Source organism: Ornithodoros turicata, chromosome 9, assembly GCF_037126465.1.
Source record: "Ornithodoros turicata isolate Travis chromosome 9, ASM3712646v1, whole genome shotgun sequence".
NCBI lineage: Eukaryota > Metazoa > Arthropoda > Arachnida > Ixodida > Argasidae > Ornithodoros > Ornithodoros turicata.
Genome location: NC_088209.1, coordinates 42,746,798 through 42,759,715, shown reverse-complemented (window position 1 = coordinate 42,759,715; position 12,918 = coordinate 42,746,798). Strand labels below are relative to the sequence as shown.

At 46.1% G+C, this 12,918-nt stretch overlaps 1 protein-coding gene across 1 annotated transcript; it reads right to left on the bottom strand.

Moving 5' to 3' along the window:
* Positions 1-162: 162 nt before the first annotated feature.
* Positions 163-3,847, bottom strand: LOC135369025 (failed axon connections-like). Its single transcript, XM_064602630.1, has 4 exons — positions 3,472-3,847; positions 1,444-1,779; positions 705-842; positions 163-622 (listed from the first exon to the last, which is right to left on the bottom strand). Exons 1-4 carry the CDS (start codon positions 3,751-3,753, stop codon positions 191-193), a joined length of 1,188 nt encoding a protein of 395 aa, XP_064458700.1. The 5' UTR covers positions 3,754-3,847; the 3' UTR covers positions 163-190.
* Between the last annotated feature and the right edge of the window lie 9,071 nt (positions 3,848-12,918).

The window sequence follows — 12,918 nt, the reverse complement described above, 5'->3', positions numbered from 1 at the left end:
ACCCCCTCCTTGTCCTACTCTTTACATAAAAACATGCAAAATTGCAGGAGCGCCACCACAATCGCCCCCTATGGATGCCCCTCAACCCCCCACACACCGCAAAGCGACATAACATGGACTTTAAAAACATCGAACCCCCCCTTCAATAATCTCCCTCCCCCCCAAAAACCCCCCCAAGCAGTCTAGGACTTCACTCCTTGGCCTCGACGGCCTCTTGCGCCGTCTCCTCCTTGACCACCTCTTGCTTCACTATCTCTTCCTTGATGACCACCACTTCTTTGACCACCTCCCTGACCACTACTTTCTCCTCTACCTTCTCTTCAACCTCCACCACGGGCTTCTCCTTATCCTCCTTGCTCTCTGGTTCCTTCTTATTTTCCTCAACCTCTTCCTTCTTCACCTCCTCCTGCTGCTGCTTCTTGTCTTCCTCAACCTGTTTCTTGGGCAGGTGGGTGTTGAGCTCCAGCGTCTGGCAGATCTCGTCCCAGTCCGGCCAGTAGCGTTCCTTCATGCGGTTGACGAACGCGAGCAGATTGGGGCACTCCTGTTCCATGAACTGGACGATGCCCTCAAAGGGCACGTATATAAACTGGCAGAGATGAGAGAAGGCCACGCAGTCCAGCTGAAAAGAAAAAAAGGAATGTCAGCTAGGCGTACGAGAAACAACCGGACCACCGGAAACGAGGTCCACAATCAATATTCACCAGGTGCGGTTCACTGCCGAAGAAGAACTGCTTCTCTCCGAGGTACTGAGACATGTTCTTGAGGTCCTCCTTGCCAAACTCCAAGATCTCCTCCGTTGTGTGACGGCCCAGGCCGTGTCCGATCGTCTGCTGCACGTTCTGCAAGGAGACGAAGGCACGATGCACCGACGTGCCCGTTTCTGCCAAATACTAATCGACAGTTGCTGGGACTGTGCCAGGTACAGCGAAACCTCCCCATCTTGGGCACCCGCAGTGCAGCCGAGGTGCGTAGTACTTAGGGAGGTGTCTGAGTTACAGAATAAGAGTTGCCAGAAATGTCCCCCCCCCTTCAATTCATGGTTATTAGTGGTACCTCTCTTCAGTGATTTTGGTAGATTCAATTCTGTGCAGATTCCACTAAATAGCATTACTTTTGGAGCTTTTAGAGCAGCGTGCTGCTTGCTTGATAATTTAAACCCAGTCGGAATTAAGCTCAAGGACTCGTCTCTGAAGCATCAGCCCACTTTTCACTGCCTTGGTGCAGTGAGTGTTCGAAGGCTGCAGACAAACTGAAGGAAAGTGCTCACATAAAGAACGGTTACATTGCAGACTGACAACACCCATTTTTGGACCCAAAAAAACAGACAACGAAATCTTGTCGGATATGGGGAGTTGTTTGAGGTATGGAGGCGTTAGACTCTGGAGGTTTTTCTGTACTTGGGCACGCGCGACCTAAAGGACGGCGGAAAACACTCCTTACGCTCTTGAACGCCAGCTTGAAGAAGAACTGGAGGACCCCCTTTGGCAGCTTTGAGTTGAGCATTCGCTTGACATCCATCTGAGCAGCCTTGAGGAACTGTCCTGGGTGACGATAGCGCCAGCATCGGGACACCCACCCAGTGTGGTTGTTTAGCATGGAGCAGAAGGCATGGGACACGTTACGCTGCTCAGTGGTGAGACCAGCGTCCACGTCCTTCTCAAAATGCTTAGACAGCTGCTTGATGATGATATCGGAGTCTGCAATTTCTTCCCCGTTGAGCTCCACAAAGGGAAGCTGTCCCTTCTTGGACTTGAACTTGAGTTTGTGATCCACATTCTAAAGCAGGAAAGGAAGTCAGCCAAGGAAATGATTCAACAGAAAAGAATGTTTGTATCGTGTAAACTCTTGATATGTTGCATTGAAACTTGTTGGAAGAAGCATATATTGTAGCAAGCAGTGAAATGGTCAATGGAAAGAGAAAGTGGACAAAACAGCATGCTGGTATTTCCATATTCAACAGGAGACAAAAAAAAAAATTGCTAGGCTGTTAACCTGTAACCCTGTTTAAACTGCTTTATCCAGATATTTACCACATATTACTGACTTACTGGCCTTTACTCCTATGTAGTGCTTTAGCTGCTCAGAGTCACCAACTCAAATGCCAGTGACCAAGGTACTACCGAAATGCCAGTTAAATGGCATTACAAACGAGAAATAAAATGTCTACCACAAAGTTTTTTTTACACCAGCTCGCTTGCCTTTTAATGCTATGCCCCCGTCTTTAATGCCATCACGGACAAGTGTTTATGTGCGTTTTAGGAACATTGCCAAATTGCGTCGACCCTGATGGCAAAATAAAAAAAACAAATAAATCGTGCGCGCCGTGTTGACGAGTTGCATGTGGATGCCAACCCTGTGCTTCATCATTGCAGACGAGTACTTGGACGCCGCTACAAAGCCCTCGCCTATGTACTCGGAGATGAAAGCACTCCTGCGCATAAAAATGCTGTTGACGATGAATATTGTCACCTTGAAAGTAAACTGCCAGATATTTGTGTTCGCGTTCGAGACAGCGAAGAGAATTTCCCGAACTAGATACTGGTCGCTATAGAGGAAAATGTTCAAAGGGCAGTAGCCGATAGTGTACTCCTAAGCCCGTTCGCAGATAACGCAATGACTAATAGCGGTCCATTACGACACCAAATTAACCACCTCACAGCTATGGTTCTGCAATAAAAACGTCGCCGCAATCTTCAGTCAGTTATGCCGGCGGAAAACTCAGTTACCGCATCGCCTGGTCAGAGAATGGACTTCGTTATCACTTTTACGTCGTAGTGGAATGTACGCTCTGCTCTTGAAAGATAAGTCTGCATTCCTGCGACCTCATTTGGCACTCGAGGATATGCAAGACGCTTGAGTGAACTCCCAGACATGTTTACAAATCAGCGATGCAGAACGCGACAGAATGTGGCACGCGGTTTCAATAGCTCGCCGTTTCTGCGACGTTCGGCTTTGGCTTCAGGATAGCGTGTCAGAAGACCGTGACTAAGTGAAGGAGAAGCTCCGTTAGTCATTACTTGAACACAACAGGAAGTGCACAGTCAGTAAGAACGCGATGAACACCGATTGTGAAGAGGAGCGGGGGGGGGGGGGGGGGAAATGTACCGCCCCATGCAAGAACCCATCATTACCCCCTTCCTGAAGGCGTAGCCCCCCACCTCGTGAGCGCGGCCACGAGAGCTTCAGACGATGCTAAATCAATAATCCGTGACTACAAGAATTCCACGCAAATTAGTTGACCGGCTTTTAAGCCGTGGAGATGCACACTCGAAGTGTAGAGTTAACGTTCAATAAGCACGCGTAAAGACGCTATCCGAACAATCTGACTCATATGCAACGGCCATGTTGCGAAGCGGACCCGGCTCATGCTTTTTTGACAGTTCTTAGGCCTAACTCCGCGTCCTCTCCACGACACCGTGGGCGATTTAAATTTGGAACCGGCGCGACTTTTTGACGGATGCAACCTACCTCATACTTGAGCTGGGTCATTCGCAGCCAGGTTTCCACTTTCAGACAAAACGGAGAGATTCCGGGCAGCGTAGGACACCGTGTGAACTGATACAAGTAGACCACATCTCTCTCGTAATCCGTCTTGTGCACGGAGGGCCTGTTGTTTACCGGTGCCGCCGTCGGGGCGGCTACCGTAGCTTCGGCGGTTGGGCTCGCCGCCGGTGGGCTAGTTGGCGTCTCCACAGGCTTCTCGGTGTTGTTCTGGGTATTATCCGTTGCAGTTTCCGTCTCGCTAGTCATGATTTTTGGCTGGGTGACGACCAGTGCAAAAATGGCGCAGCAACCCAAACTCCAAGCTTCGCACTCCGACTGACAGCTCGAAGATGATTGGACGAGAGAGGAGGGCGCTTTATACTAGCGCTTCTCGCGCGCCGCGCATGACGTCACGCGGAAGTGTCGTCAGGCAATCTTTTGCATGACACACCCCAGTGTGGCACCCGAAAATCTGGGCCTGTTGATAAGGGCGGCCCGAAATGGGGTATCGATGACCTGCCATTTGATAGCAGACGATGCTGAAAATTCGTGAGGTTGCAACAGTTGAGAGTGAACGGGGACAGAGAGGTCGGCCCAGGCAATCTCTGGCATGTGCATTCCATACGACCACGAAAAAAAAACAATACAAAGATAAGAAGAAGAACAAACATTCGACTTGATTCGAGATTGCTTGTTTCTGATCTCAACAGAAAACATTTTTCTGGTACAGTCAAACTCCTTTACAACGAAACTCAGGGGACAGCAAAAAAAAAAAAAAAAAAAAAATCGCAGTAAAGGTATTTTCGTTAAAAAGGATGTCCATTATTGGACTTGTAGGCTCCAGCGGGACCGCAAAAAAAATTTGCTGTAGTGGTATTTTCGTTAAAAAGGTGTTCGCTATAAAGGAGTTTGACTGTATTAGCGTGTCGTATGCCTTCGGCAAAAAGAATATGGTGTATTATCGGTGACGCAACCTCCTTTGGATTCTCGCAGAAAAAAAAAAAAAAGAAAGAAAGAATAACTAACAAAAACGTTCTTTAGTTAATGTGCATTTTACCCAGTGTTAAAATGGCTATTCTTGCAATGATAACGGTATGTACCCCCATAAACATTGAGGTATGCGCCATTTGATTGATAAGGAGGTACGAGGCAGACGAATTTTTGTTGAGTGCTATTCTGCTATCTCCCTGTCGAGTTATAGCAGTTGGTATTAAGCGGTCCACAACTGCAAGAAAGAGCAATCTGCTGAATTTTTGTGGAGTGTTCCGCGAAAGCTATATTCATCATAACCTCACCTACGAGGTGAACTTGCGACTACATAAAACTTAGCAGATGATATAGGAACCGTACCAGATCTGTTTGCCAAGAGTTGCGCAACTGCACGGAACGTATATGTGACATAGCATGACTAACTGTCGTATGCTTTCTAGAGCGAACAGCAAACCTGCGAATGAGACGCTGTCTGAGCAACTCTGAAATTCTGAAGAAATTCTGCAAGAAATTCTGAACGATCTTACACTGACATTTGAAAACCAATAAATGTGCTCGCAAGCTCAGGTCCAGATTCCCTAGTCCACCATGCAAAAAAATAAAATAAAATAAATAAATAAAAAGGTACAGCTCTACAAAATTTTATCATGACTCTGCATTCCCAAGACGCATCTGCAGTATGTACAGGTACACCCCGTTTTCTTTACATTTTGTATGTCCTGGAGTTTTACCGAACCCAGATATAGGATTTCCACTGTACCCTGAGAAACGTTAGACACAAAGTTAATACTATACCATCGAAATTGATTAATTCGAAAAATTATACGGGAGTATTACGAAAGGACTAGCAGCACTAGGACAAAAAAAGAGCACTTATATTTTTATTTTTAGACGGTACCGGTTTAGACGGTAGTTAGGCCCCAGCAGGAGTGGTACGGAACAAAAGTAACACGATTAGGTACATACACAATATCACATTTCAGCAATATATGACGAGCGTATATCGATGTTAAACTATGCTCGTGATTGTGCCATGTTCGTCTTGTCTGTAGATTAGATATATATTTAGTTGGGCTGATACCTACTTTGCGAGTATATATAAAGTTCATACATAAACCTGAGCCTTGCGCATTTCATTATTTGTGCTATATTTGTATTATATATCACACTTCACACACACTGAGACTGAAAACTTCCCTGTTTTCGAAAAGAATCGTTGCATCTTCATTACAACTTCCCCGTTGAAGAAGCAGACTGCTAAACATCCCATCCCGGTGAATATGATAACACGGAGGAACGCAGGGTGATAAGCAAGCTGCCATTTAAGGGGGCACATGTCTCCCTGTTGTGGCTCTGAGTAACATCGTAATCTTCAGGCTCGTGAAGCTGAATCATCAGCATGTTCCCCATGCTTTGAGTTCAGATAAATAACACGGTTGCATAATGAGCGCGATATCCGAATATTTCTGTTTCTTCATTCGTCCCTTTTAGAGTTCTGAACTCCTCCTGTATATGCTTTCTGCACAAGTATTTTCACCAATTTACGTGGACGAAATATTTAAAGAAGAAAGTCGGGGGGATAATTCACCAATCAGTGAGCAACAATCCGAAAAAACAAACTATCAAGAAAGCAGGAAGCAAGAAAATAAACGTGTCGTCTGCTTCCTTGGAGATCCCGCAGCGAATAATCGGTCATGTTCTTCTGCCGCGATTTTCCCAGCGCGTCCTTTTTTTTCTTTCCAAAGTGAGCAGATCGCAAGCTTTATGAACGAATCTCTCTGATTGTCCTCAATAATGTGGGGCGTCTTTGACCCTGCTACATGAAGCGCTCCGAAAAAGAGCGTCCGTTCTAGGGGTGCTGTGAAAGCCAGGAAACGGGCATCAAGAGATCAGACGCGGCCTTCAATCGCTATCCCCCCCCCCCCCCCCCCCCTTGCCTGCCTGCCTGCGTGCTGCGCTCATAACATGATGAGTGCTGTGCCGTAGTATGCGCTATATTACCTCCCCGATATCGTACGGTTCATTTCTTCGGGCTGAGCACGGCACTGCGACAATTCATGCTGTTAACGAGCGGACGGACACAGCATTATAAGTGCTTCTCAACGTGCAAAATAACTGCACTGAGCGTAACTTTGTACACTATATTTGTATTATGAGAAATAGAAAAAACTTGTGTGTGTACTGATAAAAATACAGCCGCGTTTTTGCTGCCGAAGGAATGTGCTGTCCACGTAAAGGGTAATTACAGACAACGTTCTTTGTCAATGAAAACCCGCATAAAGCTGAGCATTTTCCACTAACTTTTCTCAGCACTGCATTTTTGTACAGTGTCTTTTTCTGCCGTGCGCGTAGAAAAAATGAGCACACACACGAACACACAAAAGGCGACTATTTTGTTATTTTTATTTATCTTATCCCAGGACCCTTACGGGCATTACATGGGGGTAAAAAAAAAGAAAGAAAAAACTCATTACATACATTACATTCATAGGGAAAAAAAGCAAAAAGAAAAACAACTCAGTTTAACAGGCCCGTGATGTTCAGAAATGACTGGTGGTCGTGAGTAGTGGCTATGTGTTCTGGGAGGTCATGGCGGTAAATGACTTCGAGAATGCGTTTGTGTTACAGTGAAGACGCGTGATTTGATTACGCGTGTACTCCATGTCATGTTTGCTGAGAGATGAATACAGAGATAGTTGTAAGAAAATGCTAGTGGCAGTATGACGTTATCGATTGTGTAAGAAAAAAAAGTGGGAAGGGTGCAGTGTCGTTCTTGCGAGAAAGAGACAATGTCACACTTGTTTATGTTCGAGGGCATTTGCCATACTGTGTACCATTCAGGTGTTAGTGTTAAGTCATTTTGCAATGTTGAGCAGTCCAGAGGGGAAGTGATTTTACGATAAATGACGTAATCGTCTGTGAAGAGTCGGACGGTTGACGTTAGGCCACTAGGTAAGTCACTGTGTAATATATGAGGAACTGTAGAAGTCCAAGAACAAAGCCCTGCGGTATGCCAGATGTGACTGGGATTTCGGGTAGGTGGAAATTGTTACATGAGACGAAGAGTGACCGTTTTGAAAGAAATGCTTCTCATCCACCAAAGATTTTGATAATCCAGATTTAGAACGGAGAGCTTATATAGAAGTTTGTTACGTGGGACCATATCGAATGCTTTTCGGAAATCTAAGAATGCAGTGCGTCAGTTCCAGAGTCAGCGTCTGCATGAGAAAGACTTTTACGGGCAAAGACCATTTATTGACAAGATGACAGTTCTTCACAGCAAAGCACCGGTGTTATCGATGCAACATCTATTGCAGATAGTTTACTAACAATGAGATCAAAGCAATCTCTTCTTCATCGAACCCAATGATATGGTATATCTCTACCCACCACGTGGGCAGCTTGTATCTGCAGCTTGTATCTTTGATGTGCAGGGATTTGAAGGCAGACGCTTCGAGCGGTCGTCAAATGCCACTTCACATCATTTAACTTAGCGAATAGCCGAAAATAATTGAGTATTGTTTCCTGCTCTGCTTTGTTCCATCTGCAATGGTTTTGGGAATAATTCTCTTCATTCGTAGTAAACAATGCCACAAATACAGCTGTCACTTTATCACACGTGTGGCATGTTCGACAACTAGCTAAGGTACTCGAATTGCTAGAATGAAAAAGATAAAGCAGAAGTAGAAATATCTACATCTTTTCGCGCTAAGGACGTAACAGGTTGCAGTCTGAGCTGCCGGGATGTGTAATATGTAAACGGCGGGAGAAATAGAAAGTAAAACACGCGCACAGTTTTGAAAATTATGTTGTCACATGAACGACATGAGAAACTTCAAAGATATACATAGCTAACAGAACATCCTTGCATTCAAAACAAGCCAGGTCCTCTTGTCGTCTGCTATGGCATGGGCGTCGTCTGCTCAACAGCACAGCCTGGATTTTATTTCACAGCCACAGTGCGGCCACCGCTGTTGCCTACCCTCGGTCTATTGCGTCCTTAGGAATTCAAGGGAGCGTGATGACACAATTGCTTCGTCCGAGGAGCCTTGTTATGTAGCGACCGTGAATGCGAAATACACAGTGTAGCTATGTAGCAGAGCTGCCATCATTTGGGGTGCGTGAAACACTTTGTCCGTCTACCCAAGCCGGACACGCCACCCCGAAGAAAGGAACAAAAGGCAAGTCAGCTGGTGTGTGCATGGAGCAGACGGGTTCTTGACCGTGTATTCACACGAGCGACATTCCCCGCAGAAGCGGAAGACACGTAAAACGTTCTAGCTTTCTGGGAGCGAGCGCTCAACGTCCAGTGTTCATGTACACGGCTAATATCCACACTATACACTGAATATCCTATAGCTAGTATACACTGAATATCCTGCGACACAGCCACAATATATTCCGTAGCAGACGACAGGAAAGACGCCGACGGTGTCGTCTGCTAAATGCGCCGTACGCCACTTCCGATATTCCGCACCGTATGAATGCTCAACATAACACGGGACGAAACTAGTCTCTGTGAGCAGTGTTTTCGTTTTTTTCTTCCACTAGAATCTTCCGTAAGGATCTCGCTCGTGTGAATACACAGTGAATTTGGGGAAATATTTAGGAGACAAACAGAGCTAAGGAACTCTGAATGATTTTTAATCAGTACAAGTCAACGGAAATGAGAATGAACTGTTTCACCTTTTTATTTCTCACGTTTTACTTTTTTCCGCATTGTATTTAAAAAAAAAAGATTTTTTTTATTCCGCGTTAGCGCCGCGAAGCAACTAGGGCTATAAGCGGCGTACAGACGTGGACAGATGGAGAGAGGGACAGCAGGTAGGAGCGGGGGACAGGGGGGGGTTAGTATGTGTCCTGGGCCGACTTCAGGGGGAACTGTGCTTTCGGAAAACCCAGGAAAAACCTCAGACAGGATTCGAACCCGTGTCACCTCCCAGTCTCCGCCGTGGAAAGCGATTATCCTAACCACTATGCCACGGGGGCTGGTTTCAAACAAAGAAAAAAGAAAGAAAAAAAAATGAAAAGGAAAAAAAATATAGAAGGGACAGAGAAACAGCTATATAGTGGCCAGTACAAATACTTACCTTGTGCGGCGTGTTTGGCGTGACCCATCAGCGACTTCGCGGGTCATGTACAACCGCGACCTACCACTATGCTAGTATAGAGGGTAGTTCGTTCGTGCATACAACACACGCTCTTTACCGGTGATTCCCAGACCGACCCGAGGTGGTGGGTTCGAATCCTATCAGTTCCCCTATAGGTTTTTCAACGGACCTTTCAGACAAGTGTCTCCACACTTCGCCCCGAAGTCGGCCCAGCACGCCTTCCTGCCGTCCTTATAACTTTCTAGGTACAGCTGCAATTAGCTATAGACCGAAAACAAACAAACAAGATCTGTCTCGGTGACTATTTTCAGAATCTAACTGCGACGGTAACCCGATGAATAAGTTCTAAATAATTGAACCTCTGTATGCAATAAGGGGATAAGTCGATTTATCCCCTTTTTAGTATTTTTGCTGCAATGACATCTACATACCAGTATGTACCCGCCAAAGAAAATTTAGGACCGTATTGCTATCTAATGGCCAGCTATACAGGAGGGTAAGAAACGGGAAATGCGTGTGTGTCAATGGGACGGACAATCAGATCATGCCTCTTTTGTCGGTTTGGGATTTCTCGACTTATCCCCTTATTGCGTACAGAGGTTCAATTGTCTCAATACGCCGGGAAGTACAAGACGGGGCTTCCGTGGCCGTCAGCCAATGAATGCGGAAGCCCATTTTACCACGACCGGTGATATAAACGTTCTAGGAAAATATAGAGAAGACCTTGGCTGACAAAGGGTGATTCATATCCACTCTCTAAACAACCAGACTACATTAAGAGAGAGGGAGAGAGAAACTACGATAAAAATTTACCCGTCGTCACTAGTGAGTTGTAGTATATCGTACACTGTCGCCCTTGCGTACGTAAGGGATAGCGTGGTGGTTCTGCACAATGCAAATGCTTGTTTGCGCCAGCGTAGAGCCATCAACGCTATCCCTCGCGTACGCAAAGGCGATAGCGTCCGCAAAAAAAGTATATCATACGCTATCGCCATTGCGTACGCGGTTCTGCGCACGCGCAAAACATAGAGAGCCTGATGTAGGACGGACTCCGTCCATCAGGTGCGATCACTATATAGTAGTTGCATCTTTCGGAGGTTAACTCAATCGCTACTAACTTAGGCTACATACTTATCTAACTCGTTTTCAGTACAAAAATTCGTGGCACATTCAGTATGAAAGATATTGTGAAGTAAACACGACCAGGACACCGTCTGGACCAAAGTAGTGTCTTACTGGGAAGAGGACTTGAGGTCTTTTTCCGTACCCTCTACCGCCTGCTTCCCTTACCTTCTAGGTCATAAGCCGACCCTGATACAGTCAAACTCCTTTACAACGAAGCTCAGGGGACAGCAAAAAAAAAAAAAAAAAAAAAAAATCGCAGTAAAGGTATTTTCGTTAAAAAGGATGTCCATTATTGGACCTATAGGCTCCAGCGGGACCGCAAAAAAAATTTGTTGTAGTGGTATTTTCGTTAAAAAGGTGTTCGCTATAAAGGAGTTTGACTGTATTCACCACCTAGTTAGGACATCTGCTGCCTCATGCTGCTAACTACTGCAGTCAAGCTGGCACATTTCCTGCAAGAACATTATGGCCAGGGTCATAACGTTCTGCCAGAGGGGGGGCCCGGGGCCCATGGGCGTACCGACAGGAGTGGCGGTGTCCCCCTGGAACTCCAAGGTCCCTCGTGAAAATAGCCCAATCTTTAGTCATAGGTCGTAATGATTATTCTCAGATGCCATGATAAGAACCTCTGACCACCCACGCAACGCGTAACGCCCACCTCCAGAAAATGATGTGGTAGGTGTGGGTGGGTGGGGGTTTGGACTCCCTTGGAAAAAATCCTGGGAACACCCATGTCAGGGGCCCTCCTTCATACACATAAGTCGGACAGGGTGTTGTAATGCTGGAACGCAAATTTTTACAGGATTTTCATGACCACCAGCATGAAACGTACAAAAGGGGACAGAAAACGACAACACAGACAAGGTCCCCTAGTCTCCGGTTAGTAAGTTATACCACCAGCTCGCTTGCTACCCTCCCGTTATGAAACGTTCATTTTGGATGCCAGCTATAGGTAGACTTCCCGGAGGGGTCCTGACCTCCCTGGGAAAGTTCCGGGGCGTCTCAGACCCCCCAAGCCCTCCCCGCTGTCGGCGCCTATGGCCAAGGATGAAAGCAGGCTTCCCTCCGTCGCCCAAAAACTCTCCCTCGGCCCGTTTAAGGCCGAGGTTACAATTTGGTTCCGTAGAACATCGCTCGGACGAAAGGGTATCATATTCGGTCCCTTTTTCCACAGCGAACGGAATCGTTTTCGGCAACGTGCGCAAGTATACAGAGCATTGTATATAGCTCAGGAAGAAGGCAGAGAAGACGTCGGTTGGCAGTGGTCCAGAGTATATTTGGCCCCCAACAAGAAAGAATGCGGGCAGTCAAGGACACCGGAAGCATCATTTGATAAGGTTCCCTCACCAAAGCCACCATAAAAGGAAATTTCCCCCCCCCCCCTTTTTTTTTTCTGCGAGCCGCGACAGAATTATTACCAGGCTATTGTTCCGACGAATGCAGTTGTCACTCTGCATGTGTGACCATATCCAATGTTTGATAGCGATAAGAGCCATCCTGCCTTTTGGTGCCTTCAGGGACATTCCTTTGTTTCGCTCTCGGTTTGTCATAAGTCCCAATAGACCAGCTAATTTTCTGGGGGAGTTTACCTGTAGCTAGTCCCCACTTTTGGATGAAGTAGCTATAAAATACCGTTTGATTACGGCATTAATTCACTTATGACTGTGCACATGTATGTATATTGTAAATTTTTCACGCGTTAGCTTCCAAACGTAGCTCGTCGTTTGGAAACCGTTGAAAGACTGCTTGGATAAGTTTCTTTCTTTCCTTTTTAAGCGGCGTTTTCATTCGCCTATCGTATGTGAAGCTTCGTCTGCAGCTCTTGTTCTGTTTTTTTTTTTGTACAGCTTCCCTCAGACTAAATCGTAACGCGAGAGCACGTGGCCTGCGTAAATGCTAGCGCCGCGTGCAGTTTGCTGTTGTGGGAATTTAACCCGCAATTTAGGAAGGAAAATTCGCCGAAATTTATAACTGCTGTTCCTCAAGCTTTGTCTGTAATCGCCAAGCAACGCAGTCTGCTACTACCCTCTTAAAAATGAACTTCACCGCATAGCACGCTCCTAGCCAACCATCATCTCAAACGATATCGTTATCTGCCCTGATTTGTCGAAAACGGGAGGCGTACGCCTTTTTGTGACAATTATGAACAGCATAAATGTCACAAAAAAGGCGTACGCCACCCGTTTTCAACAAAATCAGGGCAGAT